General features: G+C 39.9%; 2 protein-coding genes across 4 annotated transcripts in view; one reads left to right on the plus strand and one right to left on the minus strand.

Moving 5' to 3' along the window:
- The first annotated feature begins 846 nt into the window (after positions 1–846).
- LOC130927017 (stress-associated endoplasmic reticulum protein 2) lies at positions 847–4,706 on the plus strand. Its single transcript, XM_057852462.1, has 3 exons — positions 847–1,072; positions 3,751–3,823; positions 4,276–4,706. The coding sequence occupies exons 1-3, from the start codon at positions 989–991 to the stop codon at positions 4,314–4,316; spliced, it is 198 nt and encodes a 65-aa protein (XP_057708445.1). The 5' UTR covers positions 847–988; the 3' UTR covers positions 4,317–4,706.
- Positions 4,707–7,413: 2,707 nt separating this feature from the next.
- LOC130927016 (TSC22 domain family protein 1-like) overlaps positions 7,414–24,350 on the minus strand; it is a 38,138-nt gene continuing 21,201 nt past the window's right edge. The window contains exons 1-3 of one of the 3 annotated variants that reach the window (XM_057852460.1): positions 14,083–15,088; positions 9,436–9,487; positions 7,414–8,067 (exon numbers count right to left, since the gene is read on the minus strand). In XM_057852460.1, coding sequence (XP_057708443.1) covers positions 7,801–8,067; positions 9,436–9,487; positions 14,083–14,192 — 429 coding nt within the window. In that variant the 5' untranslated portion in view covers positions 14,193–15,088 and the 3' untranslated portion in view covers positions 7,414–7,800. Of the gene's footprint in view, positions 8,068–9,435; positions 9,488–9,687; positions 9,983–14,082; positions 15,089–24,350 lie in introns of those variants that run through there. The other 2 variants (XM_057852459.1, XM_057852458.1) reach the window with 2 other exon arrangements.

Raw genomic sequence — 24,350 nt, forward strand, 5'->3', positions numbered from 1 at the left:
AGTGCTGTCCGGTTCTTCACTTTTCCGCTCTGGTTCAAATTGGACGAGCAGAACCGACGACATGTTGGGGTAGCTAACGAGTGACACGCTGGAAGTTCGGCAGCGGGCCCAGTGACGTCAACGCACTGCGACGTCAACAAAAATGGCGACCTATCAGTTAAAATAATTTTACAAATTTTATTAAAACATTAAGAGGAGTTTTGATATAAAATTATTATAACTCATACTAAAATGTATCTTTTAAGAATTACTTGTCTTTAAGATCGAGGATCCCTTTAAGGTAAAACTTTAAAATAATCAATGTTTTACTTATCTCACCCATATTCTTGAAGAATGTAAACTAGGTGGCAAAGAAGCAGAGTTTGATACTGCTTACTTCAAACATCCCACACCTCTCTGAACCCTAGAATTTCGTAATCTGCAAAAGACAGAAAAAGTACAAATGTTGGGATTGTTTAGTCTCCACCCTTCTTTGCCTTTCAAAAAAAAAGCTAATAACGTGAAAAAGCAAATTAATTATGTTACAATTACCATTTAATAATTCCATTTTGTTCGTTTCAAATTTTCAAATAAAACCCTGCAGGACCTTTTAAATTGAGTTTTATGAGAAAAGCTGCAGAAGTTACTATTTTTTTTTCCTTACATATTTTCGCAATATATAAATATTTATCTCTAACAATCTAATTAAACCCAAAATCGATATATATTACGTCAAACAGCTATTATGATTTCAAATAATGAAAGCATATGTAAACTACATTATGTTTGGGCGATGTTATGCATCGCCACGCTGACGTTATATACTTTTATTTTGAAAGCAAACATTTGTTTTTCCTGTTACATCCTGGTATATTTTCCATCTTGATACCGCTGGAAACTAGCGTCATCCAGCCTACATATTCCTGATTACTAAATATTGAAAAAATAAAAGACTAAAAACCGGCTGGTTTTTCACGAGCGGAGGTTAACATACCTTACGGAAAGGAAGATGGTGGCCAAACAGAGGATTCGCATGGCGAACGAGAAACACAGCAAGAACATCACGCAGAGAGGGAACGTGGCCAAGACGCTGGTGAGCCCATTAACTGTCAGCATGATGATATTAGCCCGAATGGGTGACATGCTTATCCTGGTCGCTATCCTTTCTATCTGTGAATGACGGAGGGATGGCGGTGCTTTTAGAAAGTCATCATGTTGGTCCTGTATCCCACATCATGTTTTCAGGAATGAAATTAACTCATTGGCTGCCATTGACAGCAATATACGTCCAATCTATTTGAAGTGGAAGCTGGGATGGATGGCGGCGAAAGAACGAACGCTCATTCGCTGCCACTATCCCACTTCAAATGGATTGGACGTTTACAAGTGATAAACGCATTTAAATTCAAAGCAGAAAAGAGCCAGAGAGCATTCACAGCACCATCATTCAGATTGAAGTCATTCGGATAAACCGTTCATCTTCACATTTCACAAGAATTCACTCAGTAAAATCAACACCCCACTTATGTCCGTTTGTAAATCCTCTTGAAGTAGGATTTGAAAGGGTATAAGCGGTACGTCTACATACGAAGTTAGTTCGTTCCAGGAAATTCTTTGTAAGTCGAAATGGTCGTATGTCGAGCAGGGTTTTCCTATAAAAATACATTATACTTCCATTAATTCCTTCCACAGTCCGAAAACCAAGGGCGTAGGTTTGGCCCCAACATTGATAGGGACGATATTTGCTCTTTTTGCTGGCGACGGGACATTAATAAGTCCAAACACATTGGTTGAACGGGGGTCAGCGCTACATTTCTCATGAATATGAACCTAATTAACAGATAGGCTAATTGATCAATGCAAAATAAATCTGTATTGACTTATCCTAACTTTCATGTGTATTGGATCAGGCGACACACCGGTCGATTCAAACCTTTGTTTTGAAAAACTACAAAAGAAACATCTTGAAAACCTTCTAGAATAAATGTCTGGATTTTACTAGCAAATTTAAATAACGATATTTGAACATAACCTCAATTATATTAACATACACAAAAAATACAAACTTGTAAATAATCTCTTAAGCATCCAGGTTTGCAGAAAATAAACATTTGTCTTAAGACTGTCAACACTGTCCGTCTAAATAAATAAACATAACGTGATTAAACTTCTTAGTCAAGGAATGAAAAAAAAAAAAAAATTATATATATAGAGCCTTCCTTTAGGTGAAACACTACTGCTTTTGTCCACAAGCACAACAAAAAATGAAAGCTCCTTTTAGCTGCTTTGAGACCACATAAATAAAATAAAAATGACAATTGGGAAGTGGGTAAACCCCAGTTCACTACATTTCTCACAGTTTGATTATTAACAGAAGAAAACATACAGGAGGACACTTCTCTCTAAGCAGCTTCCTACTCGAGTTTTGCAGGTTAGCAAATTCACAGCTTAATGCTATGCTAACTCTGATGCAGGTCGGACTACCAGTAGCAAAATTTGTGGCGTGTACCCCACCTCCACAACATTGACGTCTTTTTTTCATTACTTACAGTGCCTGCTGCTGCTGGCTGGAAAAAAAGTTCCAATATCCCTACCCGGGGTGGAGGAGGTGGTTTTGTTGACATGTTGTATTTAAAAGTTTAAAAGTATAAAATTTACTTAAAAGTTAGTGGGGACAATCTGAACATCCTGAAAAGTTGCTAGTGTTATGTCCCTACCATCCCTATGCAAACCTACGCTCTTGCCGAAAATCTACACCAAATCCTTAATAAATACTGCTGATACTATTACAAATGGCAATCACACATAGCAAAACAAATAAATTATTAATAAAAAACAGAATAATATAATGATAATTCCTGTAATAACAAATTGGGTTGTAATATGGCAGATGTGTTTTGTGTGGTGTACCTGAACGCACTGCATGTCTGACGTGAAAGAGGGAGAAAGGTGTGGTTGAGATTTTACTTTCTCTTTTAATATTTTGTTGTTGCTGTCAACTGCGATGGACAGTCGGCGTGTTGTGTTGCACAAGGTCTGAAATAAATGATAAAAATCTGACGAAGCTGGTGATTTCTTTGGCGATGTTACCACAATAACAATTGCCTCTTTAACTTAAAAAGACTGGCAAACGGAGGTCGGAGGAGGACCGTCGAGATCATAGAAATTCTGCGGCCGTATTGTCGAGCCACTTCACGGACGTGCACCCCACGCTCATATTTTTCTATCATTTCCATTTTCATTTCAATGGTAAGCATCACCTTCTCCTTTTTTCACCACCTGCAGTAACCTTCTTGGAACCTGTTTTCTCTCACAATAAAATAGGCCGTGCGTCCGTCGTCAGCGCTGTCATGTCGTCGTATTTCGAGCATGTCGTCGGATGTAGAAATAAATAACGAGTCAAATTTTACGTCGGATGTTTGACAGATCGTGTGTGAAAGCGATCGTATGTCGAGGTACCACTGTATAGGAGTTTAAACAAGTACGAAACGTATTGTAGTGTCTATCTACTTTCATGTGTCAGAATGTAAATTAAAAGAGCTTCTCTTATTTTCGCTTTCGTTTTCCACATTTGAGGGCATTTTAGCAATACACTGAAAAACAAAAACGGGCAAAACCTGAAAACCTTGAGTTTAATGTCACTGTATGGAAAATTAGATGGAATAAAACTATCAACTAAAAGCTCTTTATTTGTTTTATTCATGCTTTTTCTGTGCTAATGATAATGTGGGTGTGTGTTTCTGTGTGCATCTGTTTGTGCGTTTCCCATAGCGACCACAGGAAGAAAAATATCCAGTGGGCCCCTGGCTGCTTGCTCTCTTTGTATTTGTTGTGTGTGGATCAGGTATGTAGCTCGTACAGCTTATTTTTTCCCCAGCATGAATTGAAGAAAAGGGACGTGCAAACATTGTGTGTAAACATATGTGAATTTTCTGATGTAAAAAAGTTTAAGATAGCGTCATTGTTTGTAAACATTTACAATAGAAATGAAATGTTTACACACCCCTTTTAAAGTGCATGCTTTTTTGTACTATGACAAATGAGGCTAAATTAAATTCTTCCTGACCTTTTATTGCATCTCATATTTTACTACATGTGGGGGAGAATTAATTATGAACTGACTTAACCAATGTTTTAACTTTTTGGCCTTAATTTCAAAAGAAATCTTGATCTCTGCTGCTCATGATCGAAGCTCTTTGGGACTGTTTTACTACAAACAGAAACCTTTTTGTGTCTAAAAAATGTCAAGAAAAGCTTATTAGACTACTTAAAATAAGACTACTTGTCCTCTCTCAGCCATATTTCAGATCATCCAGAGTATACGTATGGGAATGTGATCGAGGAAACACCTCAACTACCTTCATGCCCTCACTGAGCCTGCCGAGGGTACACTTCAAAAGCCCACTCACCTCCTTCAAAAGGTCCCAAAGACAGCCGACGGGCCTGTAAATTCACCGCCGCCTCCCCTCATACACCTTTGCAGTGTTGCAGTCTGTGGTGCTGACCGCTTTTCTATGGACAGTCTGAAACCACGCCGGCTGTGTCTTGTTACTCATATACTATATGTGTGAACGTTTGCACATGTAAGTGCGTTCAACTGCAAACGTGTGAGACTGTTTATGCACGCATACGTTCCTGCATACTGCCATAAATGCCTGTTTCAGTGTTCATTTGTCTTGTGTCAGAAGACTTTTTATTCTAATAAATGTTGATTGAGAATCAAACAGTCTACTGTTCTATGCAAATTACAGTGGACTCACTAGACACCTGATTAAAACAATCGCACCACTTTAATCAAGGATTAAAAACAACTCGAATCAATGATAATGCAACGGCTACAACTGACGGTGATAGACGGACCACAGTTGCTCTAATAACAGCTATTTTTTACATTGACCACACACTGGGGGCAGGGCAGAGAACTTGAAATTTCAAGTCACCTACAGTATTTCATTTGCAAGTTTTGATTGAAAACTTGCAAAATACAAGTATTGCCAAAAAACAAAATATTAAGTGAGCGGAAATAATGTTAAAGGGATGTTACAGTGTCACTTTTTTACTCGCAACTGACACCTCTGGCCGAAGGCGTAACTGCAGCTTATACATGGCACGCATGCTTGTAAGATCACGACGATAAAGCCCATCAAATCAGCACCAGAAACGTAAAGCTAGTTAGAAGCAAGTGGGTTAGAAAAGTGTTTTTGCCTAGTGGACACTAGGCGGAGGCTGGTAAAATGGCTATGCTGCCGCGGGGATGCGTGTGGATGTGCACAGGCGTGTGTCTGCTCTGACTGGTCGACCTGAACCCTCTGTATTGATAGTAAGAAAAAGTGATTTTGGGGGCAGTCTCAGTTAAAATGACAGGGGTCTGTACTCATTAAGGCATTGGTGGAGCTTGCATGGAGTAGAAAAGTATTTTTAATGAACTTTAAAAATCCAGCATAGTCCCTTTAAAGCAACACTAGGTAACATTTCAACCTTTATAAAATATTTTCATAACATTTGTGATATGTCGACTGACAACTAGTTGAATGACACCTCTTTTATGTCTTGAGGGGTCTGTATCGCTTTCACCGGCAGTAATTAACTTTGAAGAGGGTGGCAGGAACCCTGCCACACAAAAAAAAAACTACAAATGTGCTGACTGCTTTAAGGCAAACATCACTTCCCCCATTCCCCAATCATTATTGCCACACAGTTGCTACCCGTCATATGCTATTGTTTAACCATAACTAGATTTATTACCTTATTACCTATTCACACAGCCGCTGGAAACAGAAATGTTTAATCCATCTGCAGGCGACCGAGAGATTTTTGATTCATTGAAGATTTTACCACACTGTTCGGGTGTGCCCAGTTAATCTTGGGAAAAGCAGTCTTCCTTAAGGCAAAACACTACCGCTTTTGTCCACCGGCGTCGCTAAAATCAACCAAAACTGAAACGCCACCAAATGTTGCTTTAAGCAGGCAAAACAACACTAAGTAAATTTGACATATAAGTCTTACGTTCTACTTGCTTAGCATAGGTTTAAGAACATATATTCTATAAAAAGACAATACCCAGCTGAGCTAAAAGGTCTGGCTAACTTGCTAATGTCAGTCCACAATTTAAGACATCGGGAGTGAGGCTAGGGCTAAGTTCCCACAATTTAACATTTAAAGGTTATCAAGTTCTGCTTACTTAGAAATTTTTCCCTATACACACATGTATTCAAGTTAGCACAACCCATTTTAAGAAGTTATCGTTGATGTGTTATGAATATTCCAAATACAGTGGTGAGAAGTATTTGACACTGCCAATGGGAAAATCCATTGGCAGTGTGTATGAAATACTTGTTCTCCCCCTAAGAAAACTTGAAAATTTGAGTTGTGCTTAATATCTTAAATTATCGTTATTTTCATAAATTCAGCAACTTTCAAATTACAATTTACAACAAAAACTAAGGAAAAAGTAACAAACTGCCTACTGTTCTAACAGATTTGTTTTCATGAATTAACTCATTGGCTGTCATTGCCGGCAATAGACCTTCAATCCATATTGACTGAGAGGATTGATGGCGATCATTCACTGCCAGACATTAACGGTCCAAATTTATTGGATGTTCATCGCCGTCAATGACACCGAAACGTGGACAAGTCACCATGAAAGGAAACATAACCAGGTGCCGAGTTAGCATTTTAATGAAAGTTGTGAAGTGCAGCTTTCAAGTGCAATTGCGGTAAGTTATGTTACAACTTCTCATCCAGTCTTGCAGAAACATGCAGAAAACATGAGCATACAACCTATACAAAGAATTTCATGGAAAACAACATGTCCAGAAGCTGCAATTGGTGTCTTGTAATGTTGGTATTCATACTGTTCATCCAGAAGTATCTCAGTCCCAAAAAAAAAAAAAACCTAAATCATAAAAAGTGCAATACATCAGAAGAGAAAAAAAATGGTTTTACAGTAAGAGTGAAAGTCGCAGTGGCAGTTTTCGACAACATTGTTGGCTGCACCTCTTCAGCTTAAATAACCAAACTCCTTTAGAACCTGAAAATACAAGCTTTTAAAAATAGACAACAGTTTGGGCAAGCATGTCGTCGCTTACGCTTAGTGACCAAGATAATGCCTGTTGTTTCTCTTCCTCTCACTATTTTACATGTTTACTTACACTGTACAGAAATATACATGTTCTCTGCCTGCCAAACAATGTTTCAATTCTATGCCACTGCAGAGCTAAGCAATGTGAAAAACAAATACTGAAAATATAAGAAAACAAATCTAGTTTGTTCTATCAAAACCAAGTAACACAATCCATGCCGCTGTTTATTTATGAGCTCCAAACACCCCTACCCCCCATTCCAGATGGGGACTTGGTCATATTTGCTAACATTCGTTGTCATTCTTGAAAGGCCTTTTCTTTCAACGTAACATCAGCTTACAGGTATGAGAGACATATTTACAACACGTGACCAAAAAAAAAAAAAAAACCTTCTGCCATTCTTTCACATGTAACATAGTAAAATTGACATCGCCTAAAATCCACACACAGGCACAGTGATCTTTTCAGCATCTGTGTTGAAGTATGTGGATCTGCTCATTGTTGAAAAGACATTCTAGCCGACATGTCCATTTTACTTATTTTTTTGGCAATTGTTTCAATGAGTCGCACGATTGTCGCCTTGTGCAGCACTTGTCCCATTGGATGCATCCTTTTTCGGGATAAATATGTGCAAATTCTTGGATCAACGGCATCGACCCTTTGTCGTAAGCTCGCTTGCGTAAGCAGAAGTAGTGTCGAGCCCGTCGTCGAGTCCGTCCATCTGCGCGTGTCGGACTTACGCTGAGGGGCCGGAGGTGTGCGAGGCGGCTTGAGCGAGGGCGCACGTGGGACCCGAGACGGCGGCCGTTGAGGAGGCGGCGGGCGGAGAGGTGGTCTGGACCTGCGCCTGGAACTGAGCCATCTGTTCCGGGCTGGCCAGTGTCTTCAGAAGTGTGTTCTCCTGCTCCAGCTGGGAGTTGCGGTCGATCAGCTCTTTGATCTGCTCCTTCAGGACTTCCACCTCTTCGCGCACGGCGTACATTAGGTGACTCTTCACCAGGTCCTGATACACATGAAGTAAGGTGTGTTAAGACTTTTGGCACTGCTCAAATGGATCCTAACACACATGTTAACTCATTGGCTGCCATAGACAGCGATAGACCTCAAATCCATTTGAACTGGGAATGCTGACAGCGAATGAACGCAGCCCTTCCAATTCAATTGGATTTGGCTTCTACTAGTGACAACCTAATTTAAATTCACAGTAGAAGGATGAAGAGAGCCACATCATCGGATATTATCATCAAAGGCACTGAAAGAAAGTATTTGAAGTGCATTGTCCATTTCCAGTATTTGCATTGTCTTTTTAAAGTAATAGAATGTGTTATTTGAGTTAAAAAAAAAAAAAAAAAAAACTACAGTGCATGTAAAATGTAAGACTTTTTACAGCTTTTTAATGGCATATTAAAATCAGACTTCAAATTCACTAGCAACAATTACAAGTGGGCTATATGACTTCATAGGGCTGTGGCTTTGTTCTTTATTTTACAAAATAAAAATGAACCAAAATTGTGAGGTGCTTTAATTCTCTTCACTCCACACAATTTCCAGCAATTCCAAAACTTTTGGACTGCGAATTTACGGATTAAGAATGTGTAAAACTAGTTTGATTTGTTTAGGGCTCAGCAGCCAGGTGATTTGTAATTTCCGTTACTGCTTAGCAATGTTCGCACAGGATTGTTAATTCATGATATACTCTTTCCAAATACAGATCTGATGCAGTTTAATTGTTAAAAAAGAAGTTGTTTGAGGTACTTTGCTTCAGAAATCCATATCAAAGCCATAGCGTGATACTTTGATGTCCGAGTGCCCCAATTTGGAGTCATATGGCATTTACATCATTATTTTGTGTTTTTTTTTCAGCAATTTGAATTTATAAATGAAAAAAGTTTTGACTTGTTGAAACAATTTCTCTTAAATGTGGCATTACTTCACGACAAAAGACTCCAAATACGTTTACGTCATAACCCTGCCCATTTGGAAAATTCAGCCAATCAGCGCACTGGATATTTTTACCCACTGTGTGCACTTCGACTTGCCTAGCAACAGGGCTGAGTAACGACAACAACGAAATAGCACTAAAGAAAGCAATTTGGCCAAAGACTACACTAATATAAAAACTCCTACGCTTGTAACGTTACACGACCAAAAAAGCAACCATAATTAAAGGGTTCATAGAGCCAAAGAGTTATGTTTTACGAGCTTATGCAAACATTTAAAGTTACACGGCCTCGTACTTTTGAAGACTCAATTTTGAGACAATGTTCTTCTAACCTATTTTTGGCTTTGAAGGAGGATTTGGTATGTAAGATAAAGGACTACAAAGCAGCTCTACTTTGTGTCGTGGTGGTAGGTAAATGTCTAAACTCACCATTGCCTGTTCAATCTTGTTGTCGATAGCCACAACACTGGCTCCCGACGAGCTGTAACACACACAAAAAGGAAAATATGAAAAATTGAAACAAGGTATTACAGTGCAACGCCACATATATGAACAATAACGTCCTGGTTATCAGAGGCCATTTTCCCCGCAGATGAGCATCTAACGCGGTAGCAGGTGAGGCGATGCAGCTAGAAAAAAGGGGGAAAAAACTCTTAGCTACAGCAAAACGTAATAGTTTACCTGCTATCGAGCTTAACGTGCGAGGTGTCTGCGCTCAACAACGACGACAAGAACGAGATGGAGACATTTCGGAGCTGGCAGACGCCTAGATCCATAGCCACGGTGTAGCAAGGCGTATTCATGCTGCTTGGGAATGTGGAAAAAGCGAGTCCGCGGCCCCACACGGGCGCAACACCACCAGCTCTCCGAGGAACATCCACGCGAGAGGTTCGGATAGTGAAGCACACGACACGGACACACGACTCAAGGTCAGCTCAGCTCTGCTGTACTCAGCTCAGCAAGAGATGTCCGCAGCTCTGGACAAGCTCGCGTGATGTCTATCGTGACGTACTCGGGAGTGTCAGTCACCGATTGGTCGAGACGGTGCTCGTTTGCATAATGTATGTAGAAACGCCCCCACCTGGCGCTCAGCTGACATATTTGCATAGAATATTCGCGGAACACAAGAAGAGGTGGATGAAACCGGGAAGAACCGGATGAGACAGTACTGGGGATATGAAGAATCGTCGTTCTAAAAAGCAGTAAGATAAAGGACAATATTGGTGATTATTTAGTAGCGTCCTCATAGATGGACACCTCATTTTGGGTGTTGTAGGCCACAGTATTAACATTATTTTGGTATAACAGTGTGACCTACATTACCCAAAATGTGATGACTAGGTTTATATACAGTACAGGCCAAAAGTTTGGACACACCTCATTCAATGGAACTCACATGAAGGCTCCAACTCCATTGATAAAGCAATAAATTCCATTATTAAACCTAAAAAGGCATACCTGTGAAGTCAAAAAAAGGTGACTCTCATGAAGCTCATCTAAAGAATGGCAAGAGTGTGCAAAAAAAGTCATCTGAGCAAAGGATGGCTACTTTGAAGATACCAACATAGACTTCATAATATACATTATGAAAGTATGATACCAGAATATTATACGTGTTTTGAGTTTTTCTTTCTTTTTTTATTTTTTGCTAAGTACATAATTACACATGTGTTCATTCATAGATGTACTATCTTCAGTGAGAATTTACAATGTAAAATTGTAAATAGTCATGAAAATTAAAAAAAAAAAAAAAAAAAAAACGCACGAATGAGACTATTTCCATTATTTTGTCCAACCCCTGTGTATGTGTTGGACAAAATAATGGAAATAGTCTCATTTGTGCGTTTTTTGTTTTGTTTTTTTCGCCTTAAAAAACCATTAAAACCCAATATAATATGGTGTAGGTCCGCCTTTTGCAGCAATTACAGCCTCAATTCTCCGAGGTATTGATTCATACAACTCATACAACTTGTGAATTGTTTCCAGAGGAATTTTAAGCTATTTTTCGATTAGAAAACCTTCTAACTCTTTTAAAGACGATGGCGGTAGAAATCGACGTCTTAATTGATTCTCTAAAGCTGACCATAACTGCTTAGGTCTTGGTGCCGGCCACACAAGATGCTCAACTGCATTAGAATGTTCCTCATGCCATTCTTTAACAATTATGTCCAATGATTATGATGCCAAAATTTTAGGTGTTTCCATTGTTTTATCCAACCCTTGTATACATATTTTTTTAAATGTATACATACGTTTTAAAAAAAATAAATGGATACATACATTTTTTTATTAACCATTACTAAATTGGGAGGGCAATCTCTTCCAGTCAAAATGAGTTGGACGTTTAAGCACCATCATTGAAGGCAAATGAGTTAAATAGGTGCCCAATAAAGGTTAATATGTTGCAGTTTTCAGTACAGTAAAAATGAAATTTTTTGAGTCTACTGCAGAAAAAATGCTTCTTCATTTACTGGAAAAGTATTAAGGCTCTAAAGGTCATTTAAAAACATACTACTCATTTAAGTATTTATACTGTGTGGTAATGGTATCAATAGCGTTACCGTTCAGGCATCCAAGAACATGCATTGGCTGCCCTCACGTGGGATTGTATGGCACTGCATATCTAGTGAGGGTCACTTAAAATGGCTCGGATATAGAGCAGATTAGATATATTTGGGGTAGTTAACTCATTGCCTGCCATTGACATGGTCCAATTCATTTAAAATAGGCGGAATGGAATGGAATCATCAATAAATGCAATTGACTGTGTTCGACGTCCAATCCGTTTTGATTGGGACTGTGGCCAGCCTTTTTAGGTCAAAATGAATTGGGTGTCTAGTGCTGTCAATGGCAGTCAATAAGTAAAATTGCAGGGATGGTGCACCTAAACAGCAGTCAGAAAGCAGACTGACCCTCCAGTTCCAAATTTCCACCATAGAGCTACGATACTGCCACCCCATGACTGAGTATTGAGTCTACTAACAAATGAACAATGGACCAAGTCTATCAAAAAAAAAAATCTAGTACAGTATTTCAAGTTTATATAGCTTTCATAAAAGGCACAGCTATACCAAAAGACTTTACAGAGTGTGTACTTAAGAAAAAAGAACTCAGAAATCAGCCTCCAAAACAAAGCTTGTCATTCATCCTCTTTGAAGATTTAAGTCTCAGTTGAAAGAGATCCGAAGGCTCCTTTCAGCAGTTATCAAAGATGTACACGATCGCAGCGAGCAGGACATCATCCAATTCCGCTAACAAGCTAGGTTTGATAGTAAACAAGCAATTGTAGCCTCCTTTGAAGTAAAATACACATGTACATACACAAAGAATAAATTCTGTAGTCTCACCTAGATCCCCAATACTTCACTCCTTCACCCTTTCTGAGTCCAGACTCCATGCTAATGATGCATCTCATTTGCAATACCGGTAACCTCCAAACGTTTCTGCAGTAGTCAGCCGCAATAGTCAAATAGTCAACTTTTTCTTCACCAGAAATGGTGCTGGCAGAAGCATATACAACCATTAGAAGCCAAAACCATCAAGCACAGATACCGATTTTCCTTACAATAAATGTCACAAAATATCCTGCTTAACATTAATGGCAATATCCAAACAGTGAGAGACAGGCATGGAGTAAAAGATGGTTCAGATCCATGTACACAAAAGGGATAGTATTGTTATACTGGTGTATTAAGCATTTTTAATGCTTAAAATTAGCACCTGGAGGATTGTTTTGATGTCATTCAATTCCAGGAACCCACTTAAGATAAACAGCTTAGCAAGAGTGTCTAAGACACTGAGCTCTTCCGGGCACTTTATTTTTTTGAATGATCAAGAGGTGAAGCCAATTGCATAGACCCACCCAAAAAGACGGCAAAACCTGACCTCTAAAAGGTAGAAAACAGTGGGGGCTCCCATATAAAATACAGCTCAACCAGCAAGTGACGTATAACAAAACGCGGGGCTCGAGACTAATTTATAAATTTAGGAGCCACTGAGACATCTAGCAGAGTATTTTGACAGCAATTCATTTAATTGGGTAGAAAAAAAAAATCAGATACATAGCACATACCTATTTGTTGTCAAAACTAGAAAAAGTGTTCAAGAATTATTATATTTCAAAATGACAATCATTTGTATTATTATGTTTAGGTATGCTTGAATAAAAAAATCTAAATATTCTTGTATTTTCACATGCCATAAGTATACATCAGGGTTGAAACTAATTGACTTTCAAGAAATCAAAATGTCAGTATCAATAGCAATTGGATCAATAAGTGGAACTGATCATGTAATAACGCATGGATTGCATTTTCTTTGCAATAAGTATGGACTCTGTTGAAGTCGGTCGATCCAAAATCATGTTGCTTTGCATGGCTGTACGCTGTAACAAGAAGTTGGCATCCTACCAAGGAAGCAAATTCTAAAAGAAACATATTAAACTGATTTAAAATGTCAAATTGTTGTATGACCCAATAAATCATGTTTACAGAAAAAAGGCACATAATGTTTCAATGCAGGAACAACTGCAAAAGCAAAATACTGATGGTAAAAGCAGCTGTAGCTTCTCTTCTAACAACAAAATCCAGCACAACATCTTAAAAATTTTCTTAAATGATCATAATGAAGAGGCATATGGACTAATTGAATGCTTCATGTCTTGCTGTATTGTGACAAGTAGGTGACTTCATGTGAGAACAGATGGAGTAACATGAGGGTAGCACAGTGGTTGCACAAACAAAAAAAGCCAAGTATGGAAAGCATGGCCATGACACAAATGAATTTATTCACAATTTAGTAGAATCATTATAGTATTAATGTGTTTTTTTTTTTTTTTTTTAAAGATTTTATTTTATTCACTTCAGATATATTAAACAGTGTATCGATGGACACAAATTTCCAGTGCTTCATTTGTGCATTTGTGATAAAGTCCTTTAACGTTCATACAAGCGCTTAAAGCAGGAATGAATAGAAAGTTCACAGAGAGCCACACACAATACGGCCTTTGGAGCCTTTTGTGTGCAGATCTTGTGTTGATTGGCCGGGCAACGCTACAGTAGACAGTCTTTAGTTTACCTTTTGAGATGCTGCTCCAGCTCCCAGAACAAAAGCTTCATTGCCATCTCGTCATGGCCCTGAACACGGACACTGCGCACTCTCATGGGGTCTTCGGACTGAAGGAACATTTAAAATCCAAAGAAGAAAAGTGTGTCTTGGCCAGCTTTGTTTAAGGTTGCCTAAAAATCCTTGTTTCTTATCAAAGATTGGATCTGAACAAGCTCCCTAAAGATGCGTTCATAGCAGTAACAACTGCACAGGCATTATAAAATGAAAAACCAGGTTGACACGAGTTCCTATGTGTGTTCTCCCCATTTCCCTCCGTCATCTATTTGTGTTTGAATGACTGTGGGTGAATTACCAGACAGAAGCTGGGTGAGTAGTGACGCGTGATCATGTGACACAGCGAGTTACATAAACTATCAACAGAGATTAGCATGTGGCCCAATGATTTCCCTGCTCCTCCACCACAAACCTTCTTCCAGAAACTGTACAGTTAAGCCTACAACACCATCACATTGGAACACCCTCAATCTCTACAAAATAGTTTTTCTTTTTCTTCCACTTTCTCTACAATTATCTGCAATACTTCAAAAACCAAAGGAACAGTTTTTAGACTTTGGAGAAAGCAAGCATACCTGGACAAATGCCTATCCCGGCACATGGAGTACATGCAAATTCCACAGAGGAAAGCCACAGCCCTGCTTTGAACTAACCACAACCCGATTCATTTTTAGTGCACTCTGCTTATATGTGAGGCAATTTGATCGAAACTGTACACTTAGGTAGATTTTCAGCTGTAATTATGCTTTTGAGTTTTCAAAAAATTAAGTTATTTGAAATCTGGCCAGAATTGACTAAATTATCTTTTTATTTTCCTCGGTTTTTCTTCCAACCTGACAGCCAGAGCCCAGCGGCTGTGTACTGATGCTCCCCATCAAAACTGATGGTGCAAACTTGAGTAGCGCTGCAAAGAAGGATAGATCCCTTGTCCCAAAGATAGATGTGCCAAATTTATGGTATATTAAAAAAAAATAAAATAAAATACGATAAAAAAGACTTGAGGCTGAAATTACTGCCAAGGCTGCATGAACTTTAGGTCATTATGGAACTTTATGAGTAGAATACAATTTCAAGGTAAGAGGATATAAAAAAATGTGGGGAAAAAAGTGAACCACTGTAAATCCTTTCCAGACTGTGTGTTCCCAAAACATGACAACAGATGTCCCAATCCGATATTTGAATCGGATCGGACGCCGATATGGGCAAAAAAATGTGCATCGGTATCGGATCGTCCGACACGGAAAAATTCCGATCCAGACTTCCGATCCAGTTTTTTTTTTTTAAATCCGGTCCGGCTTTTACAGCGCACCGACTTACATAATCCATTCCGGTTTTTGCTTCGGTTTCCCTAAAATCCGGTCCGTATTTTACGGCACACCTTCAACACACTACATTACCGTCTCCCAATTTACCGAGAGACTTTAACGGTAAAAATGTCAGCTGTGTGGGATCATTTCACCTTAAAGGACGACAAAGACAAAGAGGCAGAGTGCAACATATGCCACAATAAAGTCAAGCGTGGTGGTAAAGCTGTAAGAAGTTATAATACAACCAACCTAATCAAGCATTTAGCGAAATACCACCACAAACAATATAAGGCGTATGTTGAGAAAACCGAAGACAAAAACAAAGGTCCTACGCAACTAACACTGGCAGAAACTTTTGCTGTGTGTGACAAACTGGCACCCGACAGTCCCAAAGCCCAGGGAATAACAAGAGTCATTGCCGAAGAATTCCTCCTGGATGACGAGCCATTATCTCTCGTGAGTAAAGACGCACCATCCAACACTTAGAACCACGGTACAACATGCCCAGCCGTCATTACGTCCTTGAGCGATTCGGCCGTGGAAGATTCGAGAACAATTCACAAACATCCAAATTCCGATTATTGAAATATGTCAAGTATAGCGGAACTAATACACAGCGCGGTCTTCGGGACGCAATGAGAAACTGACCGCATTGCGTCCCGAGAGTAAACATCATTCTTGTCATACACGCAGGTAATGCCAATGCTCAACTCACGACTTTAGCTCCACTCATGCCGCTGGATAAAAAACACAAGAATACCTGACTGCTGCTGACAGCCGCTACAAACTACGTCAACATCGTTTTACTGTAGATAATAGATATCATATGTACAGTGATACCTCAGCTCACGAACGCTTAAGCTCACGAACTTTTCGCCTGAAGAACATTAAATTCGCGAGCATATAGTCTCTGCTGACGAACTAGTTTTCGGCGGACGAACCAATTCACGCGGTCGAAAAGCGCCACGAGAAGCTGACGCACGCTCACGGCGTCCCAGTTCGTCCCCTCACTTTCGTTGAGTGCGGACGTGGTTTGTGTTTGATAGACATTTTGGACCATATTGAGTGTACTTTTGCTATTATGGGACCGAAAAAGAGTTACCTACAGTCCTTATGGAAGGTGACTCGTGTTACCAATTCGCCCTCGACTGGTAATTGGCGGTGCTTTCAGTTTCCCACCGTAGTGAGAAGTGGACCGGCGAGTCACGTTGGCTCGTTGTCGTCGGTTGTCTTCGGTTCGCCCGATTTCCTCTCCAGAAAGGAGGCGGCGTGCATACAAACACCCAGAGGCGTCGGATGGCTTTTTGTGGGCACTTTTATTAACAACCAAAAGCATGTGGGGGGCACAGCAGTGGAGTCTACGCTAACTGCGCACTTTGCCGGTAACACTCTCCTTCCAAACAGTAACTCCCTCCCTCCTTCCTCCTCCCACTCCATTCCATCAAGCCATCAACTACCATCACAAAGGTAAATAAAACGACTATTATACAGTACAGTTTATTTCTTTAATTATAATACAATAGCACATTTATTATACATAAAATAAGGTATATTTTTGTGTAGTTTTAAGGCTTATTTAGTAGAAAATTATGTTTTATGGGGACCTGGGAACGGATTATTCTCATTTTAATGGTTTCTTATGGGAAATAAATGTTCGGAAGACGAACTTTTCGCCTTACACACACTTTCTGGGAACCAATTATGTTCGTGAGCTGAGGTATCACTGTATATAGAACTAGATGCAAAATGACAGACTCGACGGCGTTAGCAACATTGAAGTATGGAAAACTAAACGGCCACCATCTTAAAGCAGGACACTTCCCTAGTAGGCTGTTGTGAACCTTCCAAGCAAACCTAACTTTATCTAAAATACTCCTAAATCGGCAAAATCTTGACTTGAATCTATCTTCAAAACAGTTTTAAAACTTTCACATGTCGAAAGTCGACAGAAGGGAAATTATGGAATAAGGGGAGCAATTTTAACAACTTTAACAGTTGATTCGCAAAATTAAATGAATTAAATGTAGTTTAAAGCTGCTGATACAGAACTGGGACTTGAGTATTTTATTTACTGTTGTAAAATGTTAACTTGATACTGAAATAGTCGCTTATTTAAACCTGAGAGGCTTTTTATACAATTATTGTAACTAATGCACGAAACATTAAAAGCATCTAATAGCTTTGGGGGTGGGGGGGTTGTGGGATTTTCCACTGAGGTTTTTTGTGTGTTTTGCTTTTTTAAGACAGTTTACAATATTATTTGCACGTTTTACTGATTGACTATGCCATTTCTGTTTGTTATTTATAATGTATTGTGTTTGTCATTGAATAAACAGGTCAGTTTCTTGTTACCAACCGTTGTGTGTTATTCAAACTCACCTAATTCAGCTGGCTAGTTGTTGTCAAGAGTACTAAAACTTTTCAACATTAGTGACAACTAAGTAAGGAGGCTAAATAACTTTAAACTTTAACACATGCTCAGATAGGCCGGTATCGGTATCGGCCAGTATCGGTATCGGATCGGAAGTGCAAAACAATATCGGTGTCGGATCGGAAGTGCAAAAACCTGGATCGGGACATCCCTAAACATGACTAAACAGTTTTCTATGGTTAAACTGGATGGTGCAAACAGTTTTGAATGGTTCAACTAGATGGTGCAAAATGCTTACACCTAGGCACAAATTACTTATTAGATCTCTGGGAACTGAATAAGCCTGCAAAAGCAGTTTATAGTAGCATTACTCTTATCACAGAAGAAACATTTTTCCACCTTAGCGCGTGTATTTCAGTCCTATATGTGACAGATGAGAAAAAGCGCGCGTGCCTCAGGGTCTTATCTTGTCATGTCTCATTGAAAGTCAACATTACGATGGCCAAAACCCTTGCCAGAGAGAAACCATAACAGACTCTCAGAAACCCACTGACCAGCAGAGAGACCGCCTGCCAAGAAATAACAGGTACGGGAAGAGGACAAAGCTGGGATTTTACTTGTCCTAACAAACTCGATCTGTCTGGATGAATCAGCATCACACGATTTCGGCGAAGGCCAGACAGTTACCTAACTTAAGAACCTCATGCATGACCACCGGCTTCAAATACTTCAAATAGTTTGACAAAGCCGAATGTCATAAATTATTATGGGTTTTCAGGAGGAGATAAAGACATTTTCTTTGTTAAAAGTTTGTTAACAGATCTTACACAATTCTACAATATTCTAATTACTGATGCACAGATATCAATACCACTAACCGCAGGGGGTGTGATCCAGCCCAAAATGGTGGTATCGGGATCGGCGAGTACCAACAAACAGGGCGCCGATACCATTTACCAGTCCAGTAACACTGAACGCAGCCTTTTTTCTCCTGACACTTTTTCTCCACTACTTTCCATGCCAAGCAGCTATCGCTATTGAACTGCTCCAGACCAAAGAGAGCAGGCAAATAGTTGCTCTTAACTGATGCCGGGCAGCTTTTTCATATGGAGGAAAACTAGGAGTAGGAGAAGAAAACCTCGGCGGTTTCGGGATATATCAGCGCCGAGTACAATGTCTGGGGATGGACCGCAGCAACGTACCCAGGTCAGTGGGACGAGAAGAGTGAAGAGGCAAGATAGATATTCGAAAAAAATCACTGAAATGACTTGTCTGTAACATGCCCCTTGCCTTTGTTTAAATCGGCAAAATCCTGCTTTTTATGGCTCACGCAGTACCTAAGTATAACATCCCGAGTCGCAAATTTATTCAGGAGAGGACTATCCTTCACTAAAAAAAATAAAGTAACGAAACATGTTTTAGAAAAGCTGGAGAACGCAGGGGCCATAAGCTTTTCAACCGACGTCTGGAGCAGCCAAGTCCCCCAACTTTCCCTGCTTAGTTTAACAGCCAGCTGGAAATCGTAGTACTTCATGCGAATGAATTCAAGGGATCACACACACCGGCCAAGCAACTGCTGTTCAACTGAAGCATCCCGAAGTCAAAGGTACTTTACTTTTCTTGTCCTTTACTGAAAGAAATGGCACAGTAATTTGAGACCCATTTCAAAAGTGCTGTAGAAGCAAGCAAAGTAAGCTAAGCGGCTAAGCTGTGTGTGTGTGTGTGCGCGCAGTGTTCGCATTCGTGTGTTGCAATGGATGGAGTTATGTTGCTGCTGGTGCACAAAGACGGAGGCTAATAGAGAGTAGAGCACAGATCTTGAGCCCGAACCAGACCCCAGTTTCGGGCCGGGGCAGGCCCACAATGTAAATTATTACATTCGGGTCGGGCTGACTTCTCTCCCGCTAACTTTTTTAAAAAATATATTCATATATTTACACTTAAACGATGTATGGATGTTAAAGAGCATACGACACGAGAAAAAAAGTCTTAAATGGCATTATTATGTGAATTAGAATCATATTTTGAGACGATTCGACTATATACAACAATTTAGCAAAGCACAGATGACGAGAAATTAGCCTTTTAATCTGCCAGTTAGCCACGCCTACCATTATAGGGCTTTAGCGTCCCCAACAGGTGGATGACGTCAGCGGTAGACTGGGCTCATCGATTTTACTATTCAGCCCATTGAGGGGGAATTATTCAGAACGAGGAAAACGCGACGAAGAAAGCCACCAAATGTCATTGTTTCAGTCTCTCTACTCCAATATTTTTACAGGATATTCTTTTTATCCAAGTATTTTTCCCCAATAGCAATATAAATGGCTTGAGAAGGACCAGTCAGCCCGTCGAGGGAGAACTATTCAGAACGAGGAAAACGCGATGAAGAGAGCAGCAAAATGTCATTGTTTCTGTCTCTTTACTTCAATATTTTTACAGGATATTCTTTTTATCCAAGTATTTTTCCCCAATAGCTATATAAATGGCTTGAGAAGGACCAGTCAGCCCGTCGAGGGGGAACTATTCACAATGAGGAAAACGCGACGAAGAGAGCGGCAAAATGTCATTGTTTCTGTCTCTTTACTTCAATATTTTTACAGGATATTCTTTTTATCCAAGTATTTTCCCCAATTGCTAAATAAATGGCATGGTCATGACAAATAACAGTCTTGTGCTGAATGGAATATGAAATAATAAAAATGCATTTATTCAGGACGACATGGCAAAATTACTCCATAATGGTCAAAACTGTCGACTTCACCTTTACTGTCGCACCTCCCGAACTATATTTTATGACACCTAAATCGGACATATGTCATTTCCCTTCCCCGGCTTCGGAGAATGTAAACAAACCAGAAGGCGTGACAGCTAGCCGACATGCTAACCCGAACCGAGTGATGTTTCAAAGTCTTCAAAGCGGAAAATCACACATAACTATCCTGGATTATTTGACATGACGACCCGGTTGTCTATTGTCGTCGCGGATCGGCAAACCGCCCGGCGGAGAGCAATTTACAGTTCGTTCCCCGGAGGAGGGTGGCTGGAGTTGTTGTGCAGCTAACGGGCTGCTGCTAATGACCATTAGGACAGCTTTTTACATGCCTATCAATGATCAAACGTAAGTAGTCCTTCATTTAAAGGAAGTTTGTAGTGTTTACTTTGTAATCGCTGTATTCGTATTTGACATAATACAAAACAAGATGTTTACTCACTTCCTCGAAAGTCCAATGGTCCCACAGTAAATATCCACGGTGAATAGGAACCTTTTGAAACTCCAAAAAGGCGCATACGCCTCTCCCTCATACAGAATGATTTTTCTGCAGCCGTTTGGCTGGCGTGATGCGAAAAATAAACGTATTAATCCGCAAGATCAGCTGAATCATTCGTCCCCATACACAACAGTACGCTGTATAGTGAAGAGGACGTCTTCTACAGTTAACGTCACAGCGCCCTCCTCCTCAATGCAAGACCGAAGCCGGAAGTCACTCATTTTCCTGGCGCAGGATTCAAAAAACTAAATAAATATAGTGATCGCTTCCACACACATCCAAGCGGTCCATATCATTCAGGAGCATAAAATACCGCGTGTATTATGAAATAAACATGCTTTTTCGTGTCACAGGCACTTTAAACTAAGGAATACTTGTCATAAAATAATTTGGATACAACAGAGAAGGCGCTGTGCATGCCTGCGCACATGAACACCATGGCCCTGCCCTCTTTTTAATCTTCCCCTCCCGAGCTGGCGCCCTCCGATGGCCCGCATCCTGGTATTTCCGTTCGATTAGAAGCGGCAAGAAGTGAAAAACCTAAGGACGGGAGAATTGAAAAGGCACCGGTAGGAGTGGGATATGGAAAGACTTCAAATTGATTGTTGAAGATGCTATACAGAAACCTGTGTCAGCTTCGCTGAATGAAAAACGAATGCAGTGCTTTGCTCTCATACGAGAAATATATTTAACAAACTTTTCCAGCGTTATTTCGTTGCGTAAATGCATTTATAATGATCATAAAAATATGTAGACTATTTAAACATTGAGAACTTTTTTTCGTTTTTTTTTTTTTTTCAACTCGAAGAGATTAAAATAAATGTCTAATCCACTATCCGCCTGATGGAACAGACACAAATATAAAATATATAAATGTTTATTGAATATCCATTTTACAGTCTTGTTTAACTGGGAGAATTCGTTACAAAAGTAAGGCTTTAATTTGTTATCATTATGGACAGGCATCGTCACAAATATGATCACACAAAACGCAACCATGCATCGCATCCCAGCATTTCCTCCTTGTCCTGAGTCCTCACAGATAAAACATAAAATTTGGTTGGTTTTTTTCGGGCTCATGCCTACAAATAAAACATAAAATTTTGGGGGGTTTCGGGCTCGGGACTGCAAATCAAGTTAATTGATCGGGCTCGGGACAGGTCGGGCTTACATACCCGCGGGCCAGGTCGGCTGGATTTTTTAGGCCTGATCTAACCTCTAATAGACAATACTGTGGTCAATTATTATTATATAATTTCAAGAACGTTGCACTGTTTGGCCTTTGAGAGGTTTAAAAAAGTTTATTCAGAGTTTATTATTATGAATTAGGGAAGCAATGATACAGTTAAGTCACGGTTCGGTATGATTTTCGATTCGACTCAATACATTTAATGCTCTGACACAAAAAATACAAGTATTATTTTTTAAATGTTTTTTTTATTTTGCTAACATGCAAAAATAACATTGCCATCATATAAACACGCATTTCAGTGCATAATATTTATGCGGTTACTTCTTACTGATCTGAACAAATTTTGTATAAAAGTGCTGAGAACAATCTTTACTGTTTGTAAAGTCAGGCGGAGCACAATGTTGATTGCAACAGCTCTCTTAACAGCTAGGTTTACCACATGAGCAAAATATCCTATTTGTGGTCCGAGTCCATCTGTGTCACGAGTCAGCTGTGTTGCACGATGGCTAGAGGAGGTGAAACTTTTGCCCCATCGAGGAAAACGAAATCGCTGCATGGGAATACTTCGGCTACAAGTTATAGACTGCCGCGGCTTAGAGGAGGGCCAACCAACATGTAAAACATGTTTGCGGATGGCTGCCAAGGAGGCAATACCTCACATATGATTTCGCATTTATACAAAATTACAATTAGTAAACACTAGGGGTGTAACTGTACACAAAAATCTCGGTTCGGTACGTACCTCGGTTTTGAGGTCATGGTTCGGTTCATTTTCGGTACAGTAAGAAAACAAAATGAAAAATATAAATGTGCTAGTTGTAGGCATGTGCTGGTTACCGGTTTCATGGTTTACCATGGTGTGAAAACGTCGCGGTTTCAAAACCACTAAAATTTTCCGTCAGACCGTAGTACGGTATTCGCTATTTTTTATGTGTCAAAAATGCAGCCAGAAGTGGCTTGGCGCGGCAACACTCACCCCCTCCCGTTTGCTGCTGTGTGAAAGTGACACTATCGGCTAGACAGCCAGCGAACCCAAAAACAAATACTCCAAACATAAGGCGTACTTTTCTTCAATTTATTGAGCTCTCAAATCGTGGTAAGTGGAATATACGAAATGAATACATTTAAAACGTTGTACAATTGTATTTTTCCATGTGTGAGTAGCTTCAACAGATTAGCACCATGAAAAAGTTCGCCAAAAACAAAACACACATTTTCCTTTCAAATTCAATATACAAACTAACTAAGAGCTTACAAAGACAAATGTTAGCCTAGACTTAGCTGGGAGAGCAACTTCGTCGAGTGTTACAGCCGCAGCGTGAGAAAACACGCTTGATTCCCTTGAAGGAAGGGAAAAAAGGGATGCATCAAAGATCGCTAATTGCGAAAGATGATCTTGCCCTAAGCACAAATCCACGTTCACTGGATCAAGGAGAGATCTCACTCCTAATGTTTTTGTTTTAGATGAAACCTTTCCACAACAATATTTACATTTAACTTATAAATTTTTTACTAACTTTTACACGAGTGACTTCCGGTCTGCCCGATCCTAGCTACCGGCAGTAGTATTGACGCAGGAGGGCCGCGTCTCGCGTCAAAACTCTGCGTTCTTTATGCGTGCGTCGTGTTGAGCCGCTTCTGGGACGAGTCTAACATGCGGCCGCACTGCAACTGGTGTGTGTGCATTGGCTAACTGACTTTAAGGCCCGCGTTTCACTGCGTTCTCGCGGCGGCCACGTTGTCGCGCCGTTGACGTTTCTGGGTTATAGTGGTACCGTGTTGGTCCTCATTATAGTAGAGAAGACGGAGTAAATATAATCTACAAAAAAAACCTAATCCGATCGACTCGAAGCCTCGAAAAGTAAGGGTTACATTACGTCAGAAACTCCTTCGGTACGCCTCCGTTCCGAACCGAGCACCACTTACCGAAACGGTTCAATACAAATACATCTACCGTTGCACCCTTAGTATACACTGTCATGAGCATTTCCTACCAGCTACGAGAGTTAACGCCAGCGTGTTTAGTGTGTCTAGCGGTGATAAAACGTGTTTTTTTTTCCTCTTGCAACTGTGTGTTGAGA

This window comes from Corythoichthys intestinalis, chromosome 12, assembly GCF_030265065.1.
Source record: "Corythoichthys intestinalis isolate RoL2023-P3 chromosome 12, ASM3026506v1, whole genome shotgun sequence".
In the NCBI taxonomy this organism is placed as follows: domain Eukaryota; kingdom Metazoa; phylum Chordata; class Actinopteri; order Syngnathiformes; family Syngnathidae; genus Corythoichthys; species Corythoichthys intestinalis.

Excerpts from the sequence above, each read along its gene's own strand:
- LOC130927017 (XM_057852462.1), top strand. The coding sequence starts at position 989 with ATGGTGGCCAAACAGAGGATTCGCATGGCGAACGAGAAACACAGCAAG. Across the intron at positions 1,073-3,750 it reads GGAACGTGGCCAAGACGCTG|CGACCACAGGAAGAAAAATA; the intron begins GTGAGCCCATTA and ends CGTTTCCCATAG. Across the intron at positions 3,824-4,275 it reads ATTTGTTGTGTGTGGATCAG|CCATATTTCAGATCATCCAG; the intron begins GTATGTAGCTCG and ends GTCCTCTCTCAG.